Genomic DNA, 27,446 nt, shown 5'->3' on the forward strand with positions numbered 1-27,446 from the left:
GATTAGTAGAATACTTTTCAACAATATTTGAGTGATTTGACTACTTAAAAATTTCAGTTAGCTTTAAGAACAAAGAGGAACTCTTCTTCAAATCTCGTAAAACCTAGCTTGAAAAAAAAAACACTAGCTTGAGCACTGATGGGGAAATGGGGGCTCAGACAATTTTGGAGAGAAATAAGATCACTTAATAACGTTAGTTGACAAAGTGTAGTTTCTGAAAAATGTTTACTTTTTAGCTTTATCTCCGGGAAGATGAAGCAAGACTGTGAGGATAATGGAAAAGTGATCTTAATTTGTCTTTATCTATTTCATCTGTCATTTCCCTATGTAGTTGGAAAAGAAATCATATTCAGAAAAAAAGAATATTCATCCTTCCATATACCTGAGAGTAGTTTATTCTGCCATACACAAAAATCTTACTTTCAGCAATTTATTGGTGTATATTTGACCTATCCTTTGGGGGAGAGAAATACCCAAGTTACTCTTGCTACTTCAGACAGGCATCATGTGTCATGTCGTTGAGGGCTGAGGTAGAGGATGTGGTAAGTTTCTTGGCTGCCCCAAATCTGGATTTTACCCTCAGCCTCCATTATTTTGTTTGCAGTTTTATATGTTCTTGGGACATTAGAGAACAGTAGCAAAATATTATTATAAAATCACATATCAATGCTAAATATTGGTATATAGGGTTTTAGAATTCTTTTTACCATTAGAATAGACCAGTGTTGACCCCAAAAAAGCTCCAAAGTATTCCAGAGGTGACTCATTGCCCTATAAGATGTATTTCACTTTCTAAAAACAAATATGCTCCAAAAAGTTTTTTCTGAACAATAAATTTTATCTGATTTATAGTCCTTTTAAACATGTAACAAAAAAATAAGCATGTACAAAACGAGAAAAAGAGCCTTTGTGGGAAAAGGAAATTGACTGTAAGGAAAAATAAAATTATTATAGAAACGCAGAAAAATGTTATGTAGCCAGATTATACTTTTCTGATTTATAGATTATATTCTTGTGATACAATAATCTGAAGTTCTGACACCTTATTTCATGAAAAAGAGAAAATTTACTGGTCATGATACAGAATGTGTGTGTGTTTATGTATTTTAATACTCTTGTTTTACAAGAGAGATCTGTCTTCTCTTAACTTTCGCACAGATCAACTCAGTGTCGTTGGATGAAAGGCAGGTCCCCTCTCAGAGCGCCTGGGTGGTTCAGTCAGTTGAGTGTCTGACTCTTGATTTTGGCTCAGGTCCTGATCCCAGGGTTGTGGGATTGAACCCCATGTACTGGGCTCTGCACTTAGTGTGGAGCCTGCTTAAGATTTTCTCTCACTCCCTCTGGCCCTTTGTCCCTCTCCCCCACTGTCTGTCTCTCTAGAAGAAAAAAAAAAAAAGACAAGTCCTTTGCTCAGATGACAGCTAGACATTATGTAACAAGCAGCATCATTTGCTATATATTAATATGCATATTTTAAGCATTTTATTTATTTTTAGTGCTTTCTGATTTTTGGAATGGTTTTAGATGGGCATACCAAAGAATGAAAGCATGGATGACTCATATGAAAGACTGGTTACTAAAGATAAAGTAGTATACGTTTATGTGATATAAATCTGCTTTCACATTTTACCTTTGAGTCCTAATCTGATTCTTGACTTGCACATACCCTTTCCAAGATATATTTTGAATGAAGATTTTGTGTATAAAATAAAGGAAGTTAGGAAAGGTCTTTTCTGACCATGTGGAAGATTTACCTAGTTTCTAGTCATCTAGATTTAATGCTTATTAAATCCATGTTTTTTCTGCATAAATATTTTAAAAGGCAGAGAACTAAGAGTAAGGATAATTACTTCCTTTTAAAAAAGAGGAGGCAGATTCATTTTCTTTCAACTGTAGTGTTAGGAGTAATGGCAGATGTGGCAAAAGAGTAATGCTTTTATTTTGAAGATTTATATGTCTGTCTAGCTATATACATACACATAAATGTTTACATAACTTTTCAGATAATAGTGTAAATCCATGAATTTAAAAGCATCACGACCACTAGGGAATGAAGAGTGGTCCAAAAATAATTATGGGCCAAGGGGTATCACTGACCAAAGGCATCAGTAAACAGAATAGTTTAATAGGCACTACAAATTTAAGAAGATTTATCCAAAGTTCATTGCAAACCTTGAAAATAAAAATAAAATTTTTGACATTTTTGTGCTGATTTTATTCTTATTTAAGAAGAAGAATGAGAAAAACTGTAAGAAATAATTAGGTAACTTGATATTTATTCCATTTGTCCCAGATTATTTTAGGCTTGGCTAGAAATGGGGATAGATTATGAAAAAGGAACTATGCTCTAGGTAAACCAATATTCCTTAGTTTCCATCACTATTATTAAAGACTTGATAAATAGTTTCAAACACATAATCCACTTTTTTCCAAATTAGTCATGAAAACCTCTCCATCATAATTCATTTGAGTTCTCAGTGGCAAAAACTAAAAGATGTCTGGCCTTATTTGTGATGTGGCTGATTCAGTTAAGGGCACTTACGTGCAAGCTTTTAGGCTGTTTATCCTTTCTATGACTAGACAGGGAACATTCATGGGAAATAGCACTTTGTGAGACAGGATAAGAAGGGGAGAATGAGAATGGTATTTAGAATTCTTTTTTTTTTTTTAAAGCAAGTACTTAAAATTTAAGTGATTTCTCTTTTTTTTTTTTATTAATTTCAAGCATTTTTAGTTTGTGCCCCTTTATCATATGTTGCAAGTGTAGCATTACAGTGACACTACATTCCATAATCCTGATCATGATTTTTAAAAATTCTTTAGATTTACATTTTCTTTCAGGTCTGCATACTCACTTAGGTATATAGATGCATTGCATTTATCTACAGGTGTTCAAAAAGCGTGAATATGGGGTGCCTGGGTGGCTTAGTTGGTTAAGTGTCCAACTTTGGCTCAGTTTATGATTCGCAGTCCATGCGTTCGAGCCCCAGGTTAGGCTCTGTGTTGACAACTGGAAGCCTGGAACCTGCTTCTGATCCTGTGTCTCCTTCTCTCTGCCCCTCCCCCGCTCACACTCTCTCTGTTTCTCAAAAGTGAATAAACGTTAAAAAAATTTTTAAGTGTAAATAATAGTTCTGATAAGTAGTGGACTGAAAACTAAGCAAAGAAAGTACAACCTCCATTTTTACCTCTGGAAGTGGTATTACCCCTATCATGCCATAGCTATGTTTCAAAAAAGTTCATTATTCTCCCAACTCCCATGTTCCCTTTCTGAACACACTTGTTCACACATAGCAAAGCAGTAGTTGGGTGGCTGTGTGGATACTGCTGGGGTTTCTACTATTCCTGCCATCAGGGCTACTGTGGTGGGTGGGGTAAGTGGCTGGAATCTGTACAAATCTCAGAGCTGCAGGTGTTCTCATAGTTATTCAGTTGTGTGGTTGTTGCAGTGTTATGTTTCCAGAGTTATTCCCAAATAATATGAAAAATCATTAGTTAATATTTGTTAATGAAGTGTCTAAACATTTACATAAAACATTTCCACGGTGTTGAATTTAATAGTCATGAGATAATTATTATTCAAATGAAGTAGTAAACAATTGAATGTTTTTAAATGAATGTAATGTTTAAGAGTAGTAACATTTTGGGGTACTATGAAATCTCAACATTCCTACAGAATGAAACCAATATAGTCATTCCTCAAATACATGCTGACCTCTATGGTTTGCAAGTACATTCTTTTAAAGGTTTCTACTGCATATTCATATTGGCTTCTTTGTAGAGACACATCAGTTTGTAATCACTGCATCTTTATAATTTTAGAAATAGGTACAATGATGATGAAAAAGAAATCTATGCTTACTTTAGTATTGAGCTGGTGAAACACTTGATATATTAAAAATAATTTTGTATTTTATTTGGTTGACATTCAGCATTAATTATACCTTACCTCCACTCCAATATAGAATATCTTAGACTTTCCGTGATTAATTTAGCATAAACTAAGAAAAATTTTCTTTTGATGCTATTTACTTGGGCTAGAGTTGATATATTTGAATTGTTGTACCAATTCTTTTTAAATGAATTACAGTAAATGTGACTGATTCAATAAAAGGAAAACAAACCTTTTTGTATGAACTACAAATGCGTTATTGCTGTTAAATACAAATATGGTTTTCTAAAATAAGCTTTGAAAGTAAAATTTAATGCTAATGGAAACAAATTCAATTTAAGCATCTGTTTATTAAAAGTTAACTTAATTTATTAGATGCACTTTTATAGTGGTTGCAGTCAGAATTTCAAAAGCAACTTTCCCTGAGCAGTGTATTTTGTTCTATTGGTGAGGCATGTGTGGCACAAGTGATAATAACTCAGTTGTGCAGGTGGCTAAAGGGCAGAGGTGGACACTTAGAGCCTATAGCTTAGATCTGTAAGCTTAAAGTGAATATAGGTTCTGAAATAATTTAAGAGATTAGTTTAGACAACAAAACATGTTTTTGCATAGCCACAGACTTATTTTCTGAGAAAGCTAAACTTTAGAGAAATAAAAGCATACCCATTTAGAGATAAAATGGGCATTCTGAACATACATTGTAGAACCAGTGCTTTGCATTTTCCTTCCCTACTTCTATGTGTACCAGCATTGTACTCTGCTATAAACGCTATCCCTCTGATAGGGAATAAAACAAAAGATCTGACAGCCAGCTTTTCCTCTTCTTAGCCTGTTATTAGCCAGATAGTGGGAAAAGAAATGTTTAAGATATAGCCCAGATCTTAAGGAGTTCATAGTCTTATATAGAGACAGATAAAACATAAGTATGTAATTAACGTGATCAGTGTAAACCTGATGTATGTATGAAGTGTTGGCACTATTTATCTGTTTTTAACTCTTTGCTCAAAGTTGTTTGCAGAAGGGAAGCAGAGGATAAGTGATACAATCTTCAGATTTTAAAAAATAGACACACACACACACACACATTCCACCACCCACCAGATGGTAAGTAGCATGATATTTGGAGGATTTTTTATTTTAAATTTAGGGATCACTTACTGGTTTCAGGATCATTTAGGCTAGCACTTTCTCTTGCCACCTGGGCTTTTCATCCCTTAGTATGGAAACTAAGATAGGCCGGACACTATTTTGAGGTGGGATTGGTGATCATCCACAATCACCATGGCTATCTGGGAGTAATTGTTGGTCGAGATATTGAAGCCAGATCTCCAGCAGAAGAGTGGCTGAAACATAAATACCCTCCTGATAAACAAGTTATAAAAGGGTATTCTTTTTTTAAAAATTATTTATTTATTTATTTATTTTTAAATTTTTTTTTTTAACGTTTATTTATTTTTGAGACAGAGAGAGACAGTGCGTGAACAGGGGAGGGGCAGAGAGAGAGGGAGACAGAGAATCCGAAACAGGCTCCAGGCTCTGAGCTGTCAGCACAGAGCCCGACGCGGGGCTCGAACTCACAGACCACGAGATCATGACCTGAGCCGAAGTCAGACACCCAACCGACCGAGCCACCCAGGCGCCCCAAAAATTTTTTATTTTTTGAAAGAGAGAGAGGGAGACAGAGCACGAGCAGGGGAGGGGCAGAAAGAGAGGGAGACACAGAATCTGAAGCAGGCTCCACGCTCTGAGCTGGCAGCACAGAGCCCGGCGCGGGGCTCAAACCCATGAACCACAAGATCATGACCTGAGCCGAAGTCAGATGCTTAACCGACTGAGCCACCCAGGCGCCCCAAGGGTATTATTCTTTTAATAAAATAGCACAAATCATCCCTCTTGAAAAATATCTATTACCTCACCCCGAGAACAGTTTGACTTGGATTAGCCACTGTGAATCCTAGTCTTTTTTTTTTTTAATTTTTTTTTTAATGTTTATTCATTTTTGAGAGATAGAGAGAGACAGAGCATGAGTGGGGAAGGGGCAGAGAGAGGGAGACACAGAATCTGAAACAGGCTCTAGGCTCTGAGCTGTCAGCACAGAGCCCAACGTGGGGCTTGAACTCATGAACTGTGAGATCCTGACCTGAGCCAAAGTCAGACTCTCAACCAACTGAGCCACCCAGGTGCCCCATCTAGTCTTTGAAACAAGACTGAACATGTAAAGTAATTTAAACCACATTAGATTATTGGTAGGAGCCATTTGGCTGTAAATACAATATGCATAAAAATATTAAATGTTATTTTAGTTAAACTAATTTATACAGTGGGTTTTTTGAGGAATGAATAGTAAAGCATTTGCCTCCTACACAATTTTGTAATATAGATAATATATTAACTCCCATTTTTGACCTCTTAATTCATGTTTTTATATTTTTAGGCCAGTGAAAAGAATTCCTCGCTATCAAGTTCTCATCAACATGTCAGACAGAATTAGGATATCCTCGACCTACATTCCTGAGGAGGACATAACAATAATTATGGGATATGAAGTACAGCATCCTAAATTACAAACTATTTTTCCAGGTCTTATTTATTTACATTGAACTAAAAATTAACTGTCAAGTAAGAACACTGATACTTAAAATAAGGTAAATTGCTGCTCCAAAAAAATGTATTCTTTACCATGTAACTGAATAGAATCCTAAATTTTGTCGGTAATATTCAGAAAACTTGTATATTTAATAGTAGTTCCTTTTACAAAGGTGCTTAGAATATAGTGGGTCTGTTTCAGATATCCTAACTGGAAATTTCTTTCTTTCTTTCAGAAAACAGCAATTAAAATTTGCTGCTTTCTGAAAGATTTTTTTAAAAGGGGGTTCAGGGGCGCCTGGGTGTCTCAGTCGGTTGAGTGTCTGACTTCGGCTCAGGTCATGATCTCGTGGTCTGTGAGTTCAAGACCCGCTTCGGGCTCTGTGCTGACAGCTCAGAGCCTGGAGCCTGTTTCGGATTCTCTGTCTCCCTCTCTCTCTGCCCCTCCCCTGCTCATGCTCTGTCTCTCTCTGTCTCAAAAATAAATAAAACATTAAAAAAAATAAAAAAAAAAGGGGGTTCAGAAAAAAAATTTTGTCAGGATTAAGTTTGGGGTAGGCTGATTCTAGCAGGCTTTGTGGCACAGGTACCCTGAGGAATTCATTGTGAGACTCTAGTATATGCCACATGTCAGAAATTCAGCTCTGTCAGCTGACAACTAAATTTGATACCGTTAGTCTTAAGGACATAGGATGTCATACATAAGCCAGTCCAATCTTTGAAGGATTTTTTTCTCTTTATTGCTGTACAGAATTGTAGCATTGCCCATTTTATAGGCTTTTTTTTTAAAGCAACATCTTTAAAAATTCATGTAAATTCTAAAAACTATTTGGTAACTTAAAATTTGTTTTTAGGTATTTCATGCTAAGTAGAAAACTTTACCAAATATAATGGAACCAAATTATAATAAAGATACAGCTAAGAAAAATCTACAAATATAATTGTTTATTGAGTATAAACAATTTTTTTCTTGATGTTGAACCCCCACAGTATTTTCCTATCCAACTGGATAAATAAAAGCTACAGTGGAATTTATTTAGCTTTGTTTTTTGGAAATAAAAACCTATCTTAAACTGTTTTTGTGATAACTTTGTTTTTAATATGACTCTTTCAATTCATCTTAATGGAAGACTTGGAAGAGCCAACTTTTAATTGGGTTGATCGTAATCAAAGAATGCAGTTGCTATAATAGCAACCATTTACTGAGTGACAGCTGTGGTGCTGGGTATTATTCTCGTGGTCTTGTATTTATCAGCTTTAACCCTTATAGTAACACTGCAACGTAGATATTTAGCCTCATTTCATTGGTGAGGAAAGAGAAGCTTAGAGAGATTAAAGTGCCTGGCTAAGTTTACACCTCTGGTAAATTCACACAGCGGATATTTGAGAGCCTGCTCTGTGTTGGCCCTGATACTATGCTGGGTCTGAGAATGCAGCTGTGAACAAGACAAGATCTTCATTCTAAAGGAGCTTACATTCTAGTAGTAAAGTCTGGATTTGAACACAGGGTGTTGCAATCTAAAACTTTTCTTCTTAGCTTTTATACTCCCTCCTGCCAAGGACACACTATAGAGGAGATAGATAAAATTGTTTCAGTGCCACTTAAGAAGGTGGGTGGGGATGTAAACTACATTCTAGAGCGTGCTATAGGGAAGAAATACTGGTATATGAGTATCAAGATATATCAAAGGAAGAGCGCTAGGACCTGTATAACTCTATGGTGAGAAATGGAAGCCTGTGCTAAGTAACAGTCTTGGTTTATGATCATCTGTAGATAATGTGCAGTGCAATAGCAATGCCATGTACTTGCTGTTATACATCTCAGTCTTAAGATCAGTATTATCTCAGTGTATAACCCTGCACTGTCCAACATAGTAGCCATTAGCCACTTTTAAGTACTTAAAACGTGGCTAGTGCAATCAAAGAACTGCATTTTAAATTTTTAAAAATTTTAATTTGAAAATTGCTACTTGAAATTGCTACTTCAGTTACTATATCTTTTAAGCATGTTTGTAACAACCTGTGTGTGTGTGTGTGTGAATCTATTTTTTCAACTACATTTTAGTAAATAAATACAGATTATTTCTGATGAAAATTTAGCATCTGAATTAACATGGTTACAATATAAAATGTACACTATATAAATATCCATTAGTTATTTTTAAAATATTGACTACATGCTGAAATGATATTTTAGACATACTAGGTTGAATAAAATATTATTAAACTTAGTTTCTTTTTTTATTTTTTTTTTTTATTTTTTAAAAAAAAAATTTTTTTTTTTCCAACATTTTTTATTTATTTTTGGGACAGAGAGAGACAGAGCATGAACGGGGGAGGGGCAGAGAGAGAGGGAGACACAGAATCGGAAACAGGCTCCAGGCTCCGAGCCATCAGCCCAGAGCCTGACGCGGGGCTCGAACTCACGGACCGCGAGATCGTGACCTGGCTGAAGTCGGACGCTTAACCGACTGCGCCACCCAGGCGCCCCATTAAACTTAGTTTCAACTACTTTATTTTTTACTTTTTTTTCTATGTGTCAACTAAGTACTTTGAAATTACTATGTGACTTTCTTTTATTTGTATTAAAGAGTGCTGGTATAATCAATCACAGGAGCCTGGTGAAGAGGATCTGGTCCATATATTTTATTTCTGGCATCAAAATATTTTCCTAGTATACCTCACTCTGCTTTTATCAAGAGTTAATGTATTCCTCATCATTCTGTTAATGTTAAGAATCATGCTAATAACTGCCAATATTTATTCCTGTAGTAGAAATATAAACATTTCTTGTCAGTATAAAAGTATGCACATATAACACATTGTTTTCAGAGTATTTCTCATAGTTAAATTTTTAAAAATAGAAAATAAGCTTAGATACTGTGGGACTGGATTCAAGGACTGACAGATTTGGGGGAGAAATAGTTTATATTATACAATATATATATTCATGAAAAAAAGCAAACATAAAAAGTATAAAAATAAAAAGATACAATATATTTTAGTTGGAATTTCAGAGATTTTTTCTTTTCTTCTCTTTCCCCTTTACTTCAAAAGTTATAAATACTTTTGAAGCAACATGTATTGTCGCACTTTTGATTTTTTGTTGTACAGTTAATGAACTTGAGAGTCTGGATGACTGGAGATCATCTATTTGGCCTTCCCATTCTTTTGTTTCTTCTTCTTTGATTAATAAAGGTTTTCCTAGAGTTTGGCCGACAAGGTTACAGACTTCTTGAGCTTTGCGCCATGCGTTCTCAACAGCAACAAGACAGGCTTGCCGTCTTAGGAATTAAATGCAGAGATTATTAATATGACATTCAATGAACTTTAGCACTGAATAGTTTTGTTTAATTGATAATTTAGTTAAAGATGTGCTTAACTTACCGAAGATTCTCAACAGAACCTGGAGTATGATAGAACTGGGGCTGGCTGATGACGACAGAGCTATCTAGCTTTTCAACAAGAAAGTTACAGATATTTTGCATTTTTCCAAATTCAGTAAATGTAATGCAGACCTGTAAATGAAATGACACTTGAAATTATTTTCATGCCTGATGGCTTCTTTTAAAGTTTTCTCTAGGAGCGCCTGGCTGGCTCAGTTGGAGGAACATGTGACTCTTGGTCTTGGGGTCATGGGTTCAGGCCCCATGCTGGGTGTAGAGATTACTTAAAACTTTTAAAAAATAAAAATAAAAAATAAAGTTTTCTTTAAATATGAGGAAAAAAATTAAAGCCAGATAACAAGGTCATTTTATAATATGTAACAGATAAGCCTACTTGATACTCAACAACTAAATTATTAAATTTTATTAAATTATTTTTAAGTAGTATCTCTACTTTTGAACATAAGAAATAGTTATAATAACTAATGATTATGTCTGTTAATTTTAATATCTGTATTGGTTCTTGGTTGGTTTGACTTTCCTCCTTATTGTGAGTTTTATTTCCATGCTGTTTTGTAGATCAGGTAATCCTTGTGAATTAACTTTATGAGAGGTGTTGGATATTCTTGTATATACCACTATAAATAATTATTTGTTCTAGAATTCCATCAACTTACTTGGAAACTGATCTCTTTCGGTTTGCTTTTAAGATCTGTTACGTGGGACTGGAGTAATGTTTGAGGCAAGATACTTCTGTATACTCCACCTCATGCCCTGTGAATTGTAAAATTTTCTAATCTGGTGCTATACAGCCCTGTATGAACCCCAGACACTGTTCCCTCTAAATTTTGGGGTGATTCTTTTTCTAGCCTCAGGTCATTTTCACACATAGGTGTGCTGATCAGTATTCTGCTGAGTACTTGGCAGGGGTTGGTGGTATCCCCTCTGTGGTTCTCCGAAGACCTCTCTCTCTGCAGCCCTCTACTCCTACAAACTCTAGCTGTCTTGTTTGGGCTCTCAATTCCATTTCTTCAATACAAGGAGTTTGCTAGGCTCTGTCTGGGTTCCCTTCCCTGTGAAGCTGCCTGGACACCTTGAGACACTGAGTTAGGACAACTGTAGGACTTTTGTTTGTTTCCTTTTTCTCAGGGATCACAGTGTTTCATTGCTTTATGTCCACTCTTTTGAAAACCATTGTTTCATATACTTTGTCAATTTTTTGGCTGTTTCAGGTGGGAAGGTAAATCTGGTGCATGTTATTCTACCTTAGAAGCAGGAGTCTTGTCTGTCTTTTGAAGAGGTCTTTTTTTGTGTGTTTTGTTTTTTTAAACACTATATGGGCTAATAAACTTTTCTGTTAGTCAAAATCAATTTCCTCAGCCATACCCAAGATGCTAGTTTTTAATCTCTGGGTAAGTTTCCAAATTTATATTTCCTTCCTGGTTGAAAATCAAAGCTCCAAAATGCCCATAGGCTGCCTTTAATAAGAAGTACAGACAATAAATACTTTTCTGCATTTGCATAGTTTAAATATGGAAACAAATCCTGTCTTTTGTGGCTGTATTTAATCTATAAAAGTGCCACAGCGGCCCTGTACATACATTTCATTACATGTAATGAAACATAAAAAGATGTACGGTGACTCTGTGGAAGTTGGAAGGTAGCCAAATATGAGAGTTCAAAGGGTTTCTCTGCATGGAGATTAAAGTGATTGAGTATAACAGGTTCCAGGTGTCAACAAAAGCAATTCTTTGCTATACAAGTGCCCTTGAAATGCATTTTATTTTTAAAATTTATTCCAATTTCTACTCTGATAACTTAAAACAAAAATAATTTTTATAAATATACCCGCTTTCCTATGAAATATGCTGAATCCTTTGCATCCTTGGTATTCTTCTTTGCTAAAAATAAGTTATCTGGAAGGACAGTAAAAATTCCTAAGCAGGTTGCAAAAAAGATACTAATTTTTCCTTCTTCAGTTCCCCTCTACCCCTAATCATCTGAGGCAAATTTACTCCTACAGAATCAGGTTTAACATATGGTACTTACTTGCTCTATTTCTATAAATAACAGGAAAACCTGTCTGTTAAGATCAGCTCCATGGCTGCTCAAACAAGATTTTCTCTGCCTTTCTTCCCTCTTACCATTACCATGAGTTAAAAAGTTAGCAGATGTAGCTTTTAGAAGTACATCTACATTGATAAACAGAGCATGAACAAAGTATAGTTTAGGAGTAAGTGTGTTGAATGATTAACAAGTAAATTTGGTAGGAAAAAAAACTGTTTTCTGCTTTTTCTAACAGTTCAAGAACTGTTTTAAGTCTTCCAGTGGTCTGAACTTCTGCTTTTAAATTCAGCAATGTGGTATATAATCAAAATGTAGCTAGACAGAAATCCAAGTTAATGAAGTTGAGTCACTTTGCTGAATAGAGATGTTGCATCACAATTTTTAAAGAGGTATTTAGGATAAAAATATTTTAAGTACCTAATACATTGAAGATAAAGATAAATCTGTATATTCAGAATCCTAATTATATGTTTCATCATGGTAAAATAATGTGATTACAAATGTATGCACATTTACACACTATCTTGTAATAGCTATATTAAATTACTGAACAGATTGATAGATAAATGCTTCCCATCTCTTTGGTCAAGAAGAATCCTCATTAGTTTAGAAATTTCAGTACTAAAAAAGAAACTGAATTCCAGAATAGGTGAGTTTTAAGTAAACTCTACCTCCAATGTGGAATTCAATCATGTCCCCAAGATCAAGAGTCTCATGCTGTACTGACTGAGTGAGCCAAGTACCCCAAAAGGTGAGCTCTTAAGTGCTTTTAATGAATTTGTCTCCTGGAGAAATCAAATCTCAGTTTATTAAAATTTTCTGCAAATGGGACTTCTGAATTATTGCTAATCTCAATTACCATAGAGAAACAGGCCAAAAGCCTCTTTAAAAATACTTGCAGTTCTAATTTCCAAAAAAGGCAAGTGTATAAAACTGAACAAACTACATGTAGTAGGCTAGACGCCTTTCAATTCTGGGCAAGATTCTAAAAGATTATTTTAAAAATTAGTTTGTGGGGCACCTGGGTAGCTCAGTTGGTTTAGTGTCTGACTCTTGCTTTCGGCTCAGGTCATGATCTCACAGTTCCTGAGTTCCAGTCCCTTGTCGGGCTCTGTGCTTATAGTGTGGAGCCTGCTTGGGATTCTCTCTCTCTCTCTCTCTCTCTCTCTCTCTCTCTCTCTCTCTGCTGCTCACCCCCCCTACCCCCCACGTGCTCCCTCTCTCTCCCATTCTCTAAATAAATAAATACTTAAAAAAATTAGTTTGTAAGGAATTAGGAAAGAAAAGGTTTCTATGAGAAACAAAGAAGATAGGACCTTGTCATTCATTTTGTTACCTTGCCACAGGCCTCCAAGTACTTTGTATATTTTCTTTTCTTTTTGGTATTGCCACAATCTATTATTTTCTTCCCTTTTTAAATATCCCCCAGTTTTTGTTTTTAGTTCTGTCACTGAAGAAAAGAATACAGGGTTTTCTCATTTTAATGGTCCTACAAGAAGGCATTCAGGGAAGAACAAAATAAGGACACAGGAATTTAAGAGTAAAATCTTATAAGTTCTCTTAAGTACTGAGTTTCTTGATGAGATGTTAGGTAAGAACTCATCTGACTTTTCACTTTGTTTTTTTCCTGAGAGTGAAGTTCACCAACTCTATGCTTTTCTTCTGATCTCTACCATTCTCAACCACTGCCAAATTATTTCTATCCAAAGGCCAATCTATTGAGCATGTATATTTGAGATTACTAAGAACAAATCACGATGTATTAAACTTGACTTCCTAACTGGCAAGTTACCAGAGAAATACTGTAGCAATAAAGAATTTATTTTTTACTTAGGATATACTGACATACAGTCTTCATGGCAACATTGTCAAGGTCATAGTTGATTGATGTTACTTAGTATTTTTATTAATTACACAGATGGGTACACGGATGATAAAATCAGCAGGTGACAGAAAGCTGGCCAGGCAGAATATAAACACTGATTGATAAAAATCAAGATCCAAAAAGATCCTAACAGGCTGGAAACATGGTCAAATCTAGTGGATAAAATTTTACAGAGATAAATTTAAACTCTCATACTTTATTTTGAAATAGCAATAACAAGTATAAAATAGAAATATGTAGAAGCAGCATGTGAGAAAGATACTTTGATAATTTTAATTACTGATTATAACTGTGAGCTCAACATAAGGGAACAATGTGATACAAGTACCAAGTTCAGTCTTAAACATTCCAGAATAAAGGAGATAATCATCTTTCACTAATGTGGACTGGTTAAATCACAATTAGGACACTGTAGTTGTGTTGTAGGTGCTTTGGATGGAAATTGGTTAACTCAGTAGTTTGTCTTATTATAAGAAATGACTAAAGAAACTGGGGATTCTTACCCCTGGAGAAGAAAAAACTAGCATCAACATGATACTGAACTTCAAGTATATACTTCAAGGAAGTAGTATTTGCCTTTTGTTCTTGGAGAGGTACATCATTAATAATGGATGAGTACTACTAAGTCCATTCTGGCTTAATGTTAGAAAAATTTGTATTGATTAGACATCTGAAAATGGAATAAGCTTTTTATATTCATGTACTTACATCATTTCTAAGTTTCAATATTCTAACCTTTAAAATAAAGAGAAACAGCAGGGGGTAGGTGGGAGTTTAGATAAAGAATCTCTAAAGTGCCATTCAGGATAAAAATCTTAGTTATTTTGTAAAGTAATGTTCTACCTCCTAACCTAACTTTATATATTTAACTGTCCACGAGGGTACTGGTATATGTTAGACATTATTTTGTACTTTGTGACCCCATCACCCTGGTCTCTGCTGACTGCTGATGCTGACCTAAGGGTAATATTATCAGATTGCATGATATAAGAATTCTGGCTATCAGGGAGCCCTATACAAAATATGATCAGATTCTCTAAAGAAGTTGAGTATGGGACATTAAAAAGTATAACAGAAGGGGAAAAAAGCAGAGTTTAGCCAAGTCCTAATTTAATCATGTTCTTCTAACAAAACAAGCAGCTCTAATGCATTTTCTGTAACTGCACAGTTGGTCCCTAAAACAACTTAAGTCTGAAAATGATGCCAGTTTTCCATGAAGCTTTTCTGTGTATTTGCTGGAACCATTCCTTTTTCTCCTTACTTCTTGGGGTACCCTCGCACTAAACCCCATTCACTTGAGATAACCTGAGCCAATGTATGTTCATTACAGCCTGAAGTCCTGACAGGTAATCACTGCTGGAGGAGTGCTAGAATAACTTCCAGCTTTGTTCTCTGCAATACAGACTCTTACCCCTCTGTTCTTCATCCTGTTTTTCCTTTTTTTCAAGACATCCAGTATTGTAATATCACCCAAAGAGCCCCAAATTGAAAAACTTATTTTAAGAAAACAATTGATATGAAACAGTGATACCATAGTGTGATATCATAAAAATCATTAAAAGTTATATTAAAACTTTTCACATCTGAGAAGTTTCATAACTCCCCTTATTTTTTTTTTAATTGAAGTACAGTTTGACACACAATGTTACATTAGTTTCAGGTATACAACATAGTGATTCAACAAGTCTATATACACCTTGTTTTTTCCCCCCAGATTTTTTTCTTAATTTTTTTTTTTTTAACGTTTGTTTATTTTTGAGACAGAGACAGAGTATGAACGGGGGAGGGTCAGAGAGAGGGAGACACAGAATCTGAAACAGGCTCCAGGCTCTGAGCTGTCAGCACAGAGCTTGATATGGGGCTCGAACTCACGGACTGCGAGATCATGACCTGAGCTGAAGTCGGCCACTTAACCGACTGAGCCACCCAGGTGCCCCTCCCCCCAGATTTTATTTTAAGTAATCTTTATATCCAACAAGGGGCTTGAATTTACAACCCCGAGATCAAGAGTCACATACTCTTCCTACTGAGCCAGCTGGGTGCCCTCCCAAGTGTATAGTTTATGCTGTGCTCACCAGAAGTGTGGCTACCATCTGTCACCGTATACTATTAAAATAATATTGACTATAACCCTTTGCTGTGCCTTTTATATCTGTGACTTATTCATTCTATAACTGGAAGCCTGCATCTCCCACTGCCCTTCACACATTTTGTCCATCCCCTAATGCCCCTCTTCATCCTGTTATGAAAGATATTTTTCAATCCCGACTACCATAAAATAAGTTTTGCCATGTGGATCTCTAAAATTATCATGAGTAATTTTAAAATTCCTTGAGATAGTTAAATTTTAAGTGGAAAAATAAAACTATTTAAGTACTGGAGCAACAGTGTATTGTAGAAATTACTGTTTCAAGGAGGTAAGAAGCTAGGCAGGATTCTAATTTCCGTTCTTTCTTTTAATATGACTGGGAAGTCTGAGACCCCAAGTTATCTGAACTTGAAGTCACGCCCTTAAAATTATAAAAATAATAGATTATCTGGTAGGACTAGATGATTTTTTGAGATATTTCCCACCTCTAAACATAAAGATTATCTGACTAGAGAGGCTCCTGCGTGGCTCAGTGGGTTAAGTGCTGACTTCGGCTGGCTCAGGTCATGATCTCATGGTTCGTGGGTTTGGCCTGCAATGGGCTCTGTGCTGACAGCTCAGAGCCTGGAGCCTGCTTTGGATTCTGTGTCTCCCTCTCTCTCTGCTCCTTCCCCCACTCGTACTCATTCTCTCTCTCTCTCTCTCTCTCTCTCAAAAATAAACATTAAAAAAAAAAAGATTATCTGACTAGATAAATAAGAGTTTATCTCTAACTCCATTCTTGTTTGCTTCCTGTGAGGAGGCAGCATGGAACTAGCACACAAATCCCAAGATGTTTGGATGTTGAAACAAATCGTAGTCCTATAACCTAACCACAACTATAACATACCTGATTTCATAAAATCCTGATCATAAAATCTTTAAAAATAAGTAAAAAGTATAGGCAGTTGTAGAAATTAAATGTTATCATTGAGTGTACAAAAAATATTTTGTTCTTTTTAATTTAATTGAGTGATCTTTATTTTTTTTAGTTAATTATAAGAATTTTTCTTTTTTTAAGTGGGCATCATGCCCAGTGCAGAGGCCAACATGGGGCTTGAACTCATATCCCTGAGATCAAAAGTCAGATGCCTAACCAACTGAGGCACCCCTTAAAGATTTTATTTTTAAGTAACCTTGCACCCAATGTGGGGATCAAACTTACAACCCTGAGATCATGAGTCACACGTTCTACTGAGTGAGCCAGCCAGGTGTCCCAAGTGCTTTTTGTAAAAAAAAAAAAAAAACAAAAAAACAAAAAAAAAAACAAACCAAAACCCTGATAACTTAGCACAATAGAGTAAAATTGCATTATGAAAGAAAATAAGGTTGAAAAGTGTTTCAATCCTTATGTTAGGACATTATTAATTTTCTTTTTATCTGAGAAGAAATTTCCTATAGTGTTTTCCTGCTCACTAGGTGATAACTTTACTAAAATTTCATTCAGGGGGCAATTAACTGCTCTTCCTTCTTGCTATTTTTATTCCATTTCAAAACAATTTCTCTTAAATATATCTCATTACAATTTATTTTAAAAGCTCATACAGGGGCGCCTGGCTGGCTCAGTCGGAAGAGCACACGACTCTTATCTCCAGATTGTGAGTTCAAGCCCCATGTTGGGTATAGAGATTACTTTAAAAAAAAATTAAAAAAAATATGTGTATATACACATATACACACATATATATAATATGTATACACATATATACACATATATATATAATAAAAATAAAAAATAATTAAAAAAAATTCTTTTCTTTCGATTGTTATTTTTAAGAAACAGAACATGAGTGGGGGAGGAGCAGAGAGAGAGGGAGACACAGAATCCGAAGCAGGCTCCAGGCTCTGAACTGTCAGCACACAGCCCGATGTGGGGCTCAAACCCACGAACTGAGATCATGACCTGAGCTCAAGTCAGACGCTTAACCGACTGAGCCACCCAGGCACCCTGAGAAAAATAATCTTTTATCAATATCATGAGAAGCAGTCCTCCTATACATTTCAGTTCAAGAATAAAAATAAATGTAAATTGTATCCACAAAGTCATGCTGTTTCCAATTATTTTTCATGATAAGTACATACCTCTGCTTCCATGTGATAAGCATTTTCCATTCTTCTAAAATCCTTTGTCACAGTTACATTTTCTGCCTGAAGCAGAAAGTACAAGAGTATGATTACTCAATGTTTGACTATCAAATGCAATTACTCTAAAACATAAAGTAGAAACCTGAACTTATTAAACTCAGAATCACAGAGAATGCAGAAAGAACTGGTTTGCCTGATGTTTTAAACCTTCCCTAAAAGTTACATAAAATAAGTGTAGAGCCACTTACCTATTTAAGAGAAAACAAAGCCCTTTTCCTTACACCAAAATAAATTCCAACACAGCAAATATTTAATGTAGTATAAAGGGTCCCTAAAAGTTCCAGGAAATATTAGTTAACAGCTATATAACCTTAGGCTTGGGAAGGACCCAGTAAGTGTTATACCAAAGGCAAGAAACATACTGACAAGATTAGTGATTTTAGCTAAATAAAATTTAAAAATTTTGAATGTTCAATACTGTAAACAAATATGGCAAATATGAAATTGGGAAAATATTTGCAATAATGAGAGAGTTATTGATAATCTTAAGGTTCCCTTAAAATAATCTTGAAAAAGAAAAACAAAGCTAGAGGTATCACAATCCCAGATTTCAGGATATACTACAAAGCTGCAGTAATCAAAACAGTAGATGTTGGCACAAAAACAGACACACAGATCAATGGAACAGAATAGAGAACCTAGAAATAAACCCCACTTATAGGGCCTATGACAGTTAATTAATTAATTAATCTACAACAAAGGGGGCATGAATATACAATGGGAACAAGGCAGTCTCTTTAACAAATGGTATTGGGAAAACTGGATAGCTACATGCAAAAGAATGAAACCAGACCACTTTCATTAGACCATACACAAAAATAAACTCAAAATGGATTAAAGACGTAAATGTGAGATCTGAAGCCATAAATTTCCTATAAGAAAACACAGGCAATGATTTCTTTGATATTAGTCATAGAAACATTTTTCTATATATGTCTCATTTGGCAAGGGAAACAGAAGCAAAATTAAACTATTGGGACTATACCAAAGTAAAAAGCTTTTGCACAGTGAAGGAAACCATCAACCAAACAAAAAGGCAATCTACTGAATGGGAGAAGATAATTTGCAAATGATATATCTGATAAAGGGTTAATATCCAAAATAGATAAAGAACTTATACAACTTCACACCATAAAAACAAATAATCCAATTAAAAAATGGGCAGGGGCGCCTGGGTGGCGCAGTCGGTTAAGCGTCCGACTTCAGCCAGGTCACGATCTCGCGGTCCGTGAGTTCGAGCCCCGCATCAGGCTCTGGGCTGATGGCTTGGAGCCTGGAGCCTGTTTCCGATTCTGTGTCTCCCTCTCTCTCTGCCCCTCCCCCGTTCATGCTCTGTCTCTCTCTGTCCCAAAAATAAATAAAAAACGTTGAAAAAAAAATTAAAAAAAAAAAAATGGGCAGAGGAACTGAACATACATTTTTCCAAAGAAGACATACGGATGGCCAATAAACACATGAAAAGATGCTCAACATTACTCATCATCAGGGAAATGTAAATTAAAACCACAGTGCGTTAACACCTTATATCTGTCAGAATGGCTAAAATCAAAAATGCAAGAAGTAACAAATTTTGGCGAGGATAGGGAGAAAAAGGAACCCTTGTACACTGTTGGTGAGAATGTAAATTGGTGTACTATTGTGGAAAACAGTATGGAGGGACCTCAAAAGTTAAAAACAGAATTACCATATGATCCAGTAATTCCACTACTGGATATTTACCCAAAGAAAATGAAAACACTAACTGAAAAAGATATCTGCACCCCTATGTTTACTGCAGCATTATTTACAGTAGTCAAGATATGGAAGCAACCTAAGTGTTCATCCATAGATAAAGATGTGAGACACTTATATGTGTACACACACACACACACACACACACACACACACACTGAACTATTACCTATAAAAAAGAATGAAATCTTGCCATTTGCAACAATATGAATGGATCTAGAGGATTTAATGGTAAGTAGAATAACTCAGCCAGAAAAAGACAAGCACCATATAATATAACTCATTTGTGGAATTTAAGAAACAAAGCAAATGAACAAATAAGAAAAAAAGAGACCAAAAAAGACTCTTAACTACAGAGAATAAACTGGTGGTTTCCAGAGGAGAAGTGGGGGGTGGGATATTGATAAAGGAAGCTAAGAGTATTACATTGATGAGCATTGAGAAATGTACAGAATTGCTGAATCATTATACTGTACAGCTGAAACTAATTTTTAAAAAGTTCCCATAAATTAATAAAAGAGTAGAAAAAGCAGACAAAGTTTTATGAACTGGCAACTTACATGAAAAAAGTTTAACCTCAAATGTAAAAAAAAAAAAAAAAGAAACATAGGAAATGACAGTAACATTTTTTTGGGCTACTGACTTGGCAAAGTTAAAAAAGAAAATAATGCCCACTATGCCAAAGATATATTTGTAGTGAAGTTGTAAACTTATTGTCCTACACTGTAATTTTTCATAAGCCTTAAAAATATGCATAAGCCAGGAATTAATGTCCAAAAACATAATTAAAAACATGTATAAATACCTAGCAACAAGGTTATTCATTTTGTCACCATTTTTAATAATGAAAAACTATGATATGCTCAATCTATTCCTACTACTCCCTATCATAATTTGAATGCACCTAGAAATAGACTCTGAAACATGGATGTGAGTACAAGCAGTTAATTTTTAAGGCAATCCCAAGAGGGGCGCCTGGGTGGCTCAGCCGACTTCATTTCAGATCATGATCTCATGGTTTTGTGAGTTCCAGGTCCCACTGGGCTCTCTGCTGTCAGCATGGAGCCTGCTTCATATCCTCTGCCTCCCGGTCTCTTTGCCATCTGGGGGGGGGGGGGGGTGCGGGCAGGGGTAAAAAAAAAAAAAGAGAATCCTTGGAAGCACCATAGGGGAATGGGAAGTGAAACAAAAGGAAAGCAAGCCATTGAAGTGTGCATTGTCAAGCGGTCACCACTGTGGGCAACTGGAACTTATTCCTGCAGAGAAATTCTGGGAGCCAGGGCAGAACATATGCCTCAGAGCTATCCTGCCCTAGAGGTAAGGTCTCCTTCCATTCACTTCCCTCACTTCCTAGCTGAAGGCTGTTAGAGCTTGGGGAGGGGCTGTTAATCCTCTGGCACTACTGGCTGGCCCATTTGTGGGTGGAGCCAGGAAAAGCTGCAGCCAGGAAAAACTGGCAAAGGACGCTCCATGTTAGCAGATGGAAGTTGGGCCTGTATGCACACAAATGTGAAGTGCCAAGGGATACAAGTGTGGGGTATCAATAGCATCTGCTACATCCCCTACTTAAAACTCAATCACCCACTGCCAAGACAATAAAGCAGAGACATACTATAGTGGTTAAGAGCAAGAGCTCTGAGGTCGAAATTCTTGACTGGAGTTGAAACTCTGTCACTTCCTAGCTGTGTGACCTTGGGCAAGCGACCTGCCAATAATCACTTTGATCCCAAGAGTTCTCATCTATAAATAGCAATTGAAATGCCAGTCTCATATGATGGGAATGAGTATCAAATGAGATAACATTTGTAAAAGACCTAGCAGTAATAAGCGGTTTTTTATCACCAATAACATTCAAAACTCCTCAATGCAGCAAACAAGGCCTTCTTCCATGTTCTGCCTACAGCCTTCTTCTTCAGTCTTATCTCACTTCTTGTCCATTTTTCCCAAGTACTCCTGTGTCCTAGCCATAATGAACTGTATACAGTGCTCTGAACACATACTTGCTGCATTCTAGTGCGGAATTGGAATGCTTTCATTTTGGTCACTATTCAAGATCTGACAGAGTCACTTCCATTTCTGGTGCCCAGCAACATGCATCTATTACACATTTATCAAAAAACCCCACAATTGAGTAGGCAAATATTGGACTTTGTACCTACGAAAGGAACATACACATTGGAAAACAAAATAATTACTATCACGTAAGTGCTATTTAAAATTAAACAGTGACAGGAAATGCTTAAAAAATGTTTGATGGTTGAATAAATACTGCTTAGTATCTTTAAAACATTTCTCCATGAAGGGGCGCCTGGGTGGCTTAGTCAGTTGAGCCTCTGACTTTGGCTCAGGTTATGATCTCAGGGTTCATGGGTTCGAGCCCCGCGTCTGACTCTTGACAGCTCAGAGCCTGGAGACTGCTTCAGATTCTGTGTCTCCCTCTCTCTCTCTGCCCCCCCCCCCCACTCTCTCTCCCTCCCTCTCTCTCTCTTTCAAAAATGAATAAACATTAAAAAACTACAACACTGAAAATGAGGGTATGCCTTCATATGTGAAACTATATATGATCATAAAATAATCTATAATGTAGTTGATCTGTAATATAGTTGAATAGTTTTAGTGCTTCATTCATTTTTTTTTTTAGTCATTCAAAGCCATTTTTTAAAGTTTATTTATTTTTGAAAGAGAGAGACAGAGAGAGAGACAGAGTATGAGTGAGGGAAGAAAGAGAGAGGGAGACACAGAATCCAAAGCAGGCTCCAGGCTCCGAGCTGTCAGCACAGAGCCTGACACCGGGCTTGAACTCACAAACTGCAAGATCATGACCTGAGCCGAAATGGGATGCTTAACTAACTGAGCCACCCAGGCACCCCTCAAAAACCATGTTTTGAGTATATACTATGTGATGTGTGTGAAGCGTAACCCTTGAATGCAGAGCAAGAGATAGAAAATGGTCTGTGCTCGAGAGGTTCAGAATATGAAGGAGATACCAGTAAAGCAACAATTTAAAATACAGAGGGATACGTTTTATTATAAGTAGGGAATAGAGTGTGGTATGGCAGAGACTAGAGTTATGTTAGAAAAGGAATGCCAAGAAAGTAAGCTTGGGCTGATTCTTTTTTCCTTTTTTTAAGATTTTATTTTTAAGCAATCACACCCAACATGGAGCTCGAACTCACGAACCCTGAGATCAAGAGTTGCATGCTCCGCTGGCTGAGCCAGGCAGGTGCCCCTTGGGCTAGTTCTTTTTTTTTTTTTTAAAGATTTTTTTAACGTTTATTTATTTTTGAGACAGAAAGAGACAGAGCATGAATGGGGGAGGGTCAGAGAGAGAGGAAGACACAGAATCTGAAACAGGCTCCAGGCTCTGAGCAGTCAGCACAGAGCCTGACGCGGGGCTTGAACTCATGACCTGAGCCGAAGTCGGACGCTTAACCGACTGAGCCACTCAGGCGCCCCCCCCTTGGGCTAGTTCTTAAAGGAAAAACTGGGAGTCAGCTAGTCAAGGAGGGGAGAGACAAGAGAGGAAACAGAGTTAGGTTCCATCTATTAAGCAAAGGAACCTGGAATATGAGGAGACCCTAAAGTAGGGGAGTGATGTTTTTAAACCCCCAATTCCAAAGTCTAAAATGAATACCTTTGTGAAAACCCATTATAATTCATCCTGAAAAGTAATATAAATTGTTTTTTGCATCATCTACTGAATAAATTGTCTACATGACTGCTTTCTTCCATTAGAGAGATAACTGGGAGATTACTGACGTTTTCTGTCTTGAACACTGAACCTTGATGTAATTAAGTTAGATGCAGTAATTTATTGCTTTCCATGTTAGAAGTTATAGCCATGTGAGCTTGGTATACTTAAGAATTAGTTATATTGTTCAAACAGGACTGTAGCACTGGCAATAGTTTTTACGAGGAAATATTTTCCACATAGTAAACCACTTAAATCACATTGTCTATAATTAGCCTTTGAATTCTTCTAAACTCTAAAATCATGGAGACATCTGTTCCAAATGACTTTTAAAATAATTCTATGTCTGTAAACGCAGTACAAATGTATTTTTTTCCTTAAAGCAATAAAATTGCTTTTTGGGGGTGTGCCATTTCTAACAATAGACTAGAAGCGCTTTTATGAACTCAGTGTTACTTTGGATAATCGCAACTCTGGCCTTTTGAGTCATACTATGTAAAATGAAGGAAATGAGATAGTCGACTCATTCTGTGGCTTCTTCATTTCCTTTTTCTAATTATCTGGGGCCAACTATGGTTGGAAGCAATGTAGAGTTTAGTCTCAGGAAGATAAGAGTTCAAACACCGCCCTGACTAAAGCTTATAGCATTATGTAACCTCTTTGAATCTAAATGGGGATATTAAAACCTAACAGAACTGTTGTTCAGATGAAATAAAAAGCTGGTTCATTTTTTTCTCCTTTTCTTACAAGCAGAGTTTAGGTAGATTTACTTAGGGATTTGTTTTATGGACATCTCTGGTAAGTAAAGGTATTTCATTTATGTGGCATCTACAATATACTGGCTGGTTTTTAAAGTTAAAACTAAAAAATTTGCCGAAATGTTTTGAGTGCTCGTTAAACGATAATGGATGCAATTTTCCTCCTCACGTTACTGTTTGCGAAAAATACTGAGGAACCACTCCATGCAAATCTTTACATAGTTGGGAGGAAGCATGCTTTCACTTGCTAATTGCCTGGTGCGGAATAAAAACAAAAAAAAATATATTAGTGTCTAGTATACTCAGGCAAGCACTTTCATCTAATGTGTCAGGTCTAACAGTTAACCATATCAAGGTAAAATACAAAATTACTGCGGCAAATGTCGCCAAATAAAAACCTACTCCATTTACATTCTTTTATTTCATAAGCCACTGGGACCAATAACTGCTTTCATCTAGAAGAAAAATGGGCCGAAAGTTCTACTCCGCCAGGTCCTGTCGCTCTGTAATACCGATGAGATAAGGTCAAGACCCTCGCCACCTCCAACTGACACCCTTCGGAGCCTGGAACTCTGCCTCCGCTTTTTGCGGTCCCGCCCGAGGCCCCTCCCCAACGAAGCTCTCACCTGCACACCTTGCTGCTGGAGGCTTTGTGTGATGTAGTCCAGGCGGCGGCAAACGCTCTTCTTGGCCTCGGCCGCCGCCTCCTTCGTGCTGCTCACTAGCACCGCCACCTGCGCCCGGTCGGGGCTCGCAGACACCTCAGCGGTGCCGCTAACGTGCACCTCGCGGGTCGCAGTTTGGGCCTGTGCTGAAGGGACGTGGCGTCGGGGTCCTGGCAGCAACTCACCCCCCGAGACCACATTGTTCTCCCGGCCCCGGTCAGCCCAGGGAACCAGTTCCACGAACACCCGCGACTGAGGGGCCTGCTGCAAAGACATAGCGAGGGTAGCTGGGTTTCCATAGCAACTTAGAGACTACGGCGGCCGAAGGAGCCAAACCGCGCCAGGCTTTTTGTGCGTGGTGCAAAGGATGCTGGGATGGGCTTGGAGGGCCCACAGTTATGGATGCGAGCTGCGAGGATTTTGCAGTGTCTCCTTTACCAGATGTTGGCTGGGCACGTTATCAATAGTTTTTAACGTGTTTACGTTACGGCTTCCAAAAATCTTAGTGAGTTTTCTCTGCGCCCTCTCTCTTAGCGCCGTCTTTCCATGCCCACCGTCCGTGACTGTCCCCCTATCTAGCTTACCTCCAAAGAAGCTCCGGAGAGGCCAGGCTGGGCAGAGTGAGAGTGCTTTTACATTTCTCTGACGCCGGTCTGCGATTGTCCCCAGCCCTGTCTAATTTGACTTTACCGGTTCGTCTTGGGCACAGACCGCTCTTTGAGGCTGCACAGCGCCACGGTACGGGAAACAGTTCTGTTGCAATGAACTGCTTTCTGCTAGTTTAATCTTGGGGAGTTAATGATTCCTCGAGTTTCAGTGTCATTGTTTCTAAAGTTATGTTGGCAATACTTTTCACGTTTGCAGTGTGGTTTTAAGTGCTTGCCATGTGGAAAGCAAAGAGAAAATAGTGAATAGCCAATAGTAATAGATTTGACATGATTTTCATCTTTTGAATTTTCTTTAAAATCCCTGGAATGATTCTGGCTTTGAATATTGACAGGAGAGACTCGACTGGTGTCAGAGCACATTCAACATGAACATTGTTGGGTCTGTGCAACTTAGATCTTATCTGTACCCCTTTCTTGAGAGAACAACACCAATTTCAAACCACTGATCCCCATTAGGTAGGTTTTATTCTTACCACTAAGTATGTAAAAGATATTTTACATAGATATTACCTCTCCTGTCCCATGAGGAAAAAAAAAAAAAAAAAAGAAAACCTTTTAGGGGCGCCTGGGTGGCGCAGTCGGTTAAGCGTCCGACTTCAGCCAGGTCACGATCTCGCGGTCCGTGAGTTCGAGCCCCGCATCAGGCTCTGGGCTGATGGCTCGGAGCCTGGAGCCTGTTTCCGATTCTGTGTCTCCCTCTCTCTCTGCCCCTCCCCCGTTCATGCTCTGTCTCTCTCTGTCCCAAAAATAAATAAAAAATGTTGAAAAAAAAAATTAAAAAAAAAATAAAGATAACTAATTAAAAAGACAACTGTTCTCTTGAAAGAACCTGAAAAGGCCAACTGACAATCCTCATGAAGCTTCCCCTCTATGTTTTTCTTTTCTTATCATTTAGTTAGATCAAAAAATGCAAGTAAATCAGATGGTACCCCCTTCCCTCTTTCATTTGGGTTAAAGCAATTTTGTATCTATTTTGATGTTTATTTATAACTAAAAACAAGTATGTGATAGTATTTTAATTTAAAAACTTTTCTCCTTAATGTTTTTGTAATTTTTATCATTTGAGACACCCAAAATAGTGCTTCTTGAATTTGGTGGAAAATTCTTTTTCCTTAATGATAAATGTGGAACAATATAATTTCCAAAATGAGTTATTGAATAAATGAATATCATAAATAAAAAGCAACAGAAATTTTAAGTGCATATAAGTGTTTAGGATATGATAATATATTTAAAATAAATGGGAAAATGAGTAAGTGGTACAGGGATAATTGGTTAGCTGTATGAAAAAAGAATTGATCTGTATCTTACATCATACGTTGAAAGTAAAATTCAGATGAGACAAAAAAAGAATTGGAAGAAAATATAGGTGACTATAAGTATGCTGTAACAATGGAAGAACTTTCTAAGCACAATTTCAAATGTAGCAACCATAATGAAAGGCTTGAAAACTTTTACTACACTAAAAAATACTTCAGTATATAAAACAAAACAAAAGAGAAAGGTGAGGGGGTACAAAATAAACTGGGAGAAATATTTGTAACATTTATTTTGTATGAAAGGCTAACAGCCTTAATATTAAGAGAGCTCTCACCAGAAGAAAAGAAAAGAAAAATGGAATATGAACACAGGGAAACTGTGCTAGTCAGCTAGGCCTGCTGTAACAACATATCACAGACTAGGTGGCTTAGCAGAAATTTATTTTCTCACAATTCTGGAGACTAGAAGTCCAAGAATAAGACGTTGACAGTTTTAGTGTCTCCTGAGGCTTCTCCCTGATTTGCAGAAAGCCTTCTCACTGTGTGTTTCCATGGCCTTTCTTATGTAGGCAAGCTTCCCTGGCA

General features: G+C 36.9%; 1 protein-coding gene across 1 annotated transcript; it reads right to left on the reverse strand.

The window, feature by feature from the left end:
* Window positions 1-9,109: 9,109 nt before the first annotated feature.
* Window positions 9,110-25,255, reverse strand: IRAK1BP1 (interleukin 1 receptor associated kinase 1 binding protein 1). Its single transcript, XM_019442702.2, has 4 exons — window positions 24,896-25,255; window positions 18,027-18,092; window positions 9,866-9,996; window positions 9,110-9,762 (listed from the first exon to the last, which is right to left on the reverse strand). The coding sequence occupies exons 1-4, from the start codon at window positions 25,208-25,210 to the stop codon at window positions 9,492-9,494; spliced, it is 783 nt and encodes a 260-aa protein (XP_019298247.2). The 5' UTR covers window positions 25,211-25,255; the 3' UTR covers window positions 9,110-9,491.
* Window positions 25,256-27,446: the final 2,191 nt, after the last annotated feature.

This window comes from Panthera pardus, unplaced genomic scaffold (genome assembly GCF_024362965.1).
Source record: "Panthera pardus isolate Hobbes unplaced genomic scaffold, ASM2436296v1 HiC_scaffold_17, whole genome shotgun sequence".
NCBI lineage: Eukaryota > Metazoa > Chordata > Mammalia > Carnivora > Felidae > Panthera > Panthera pardus.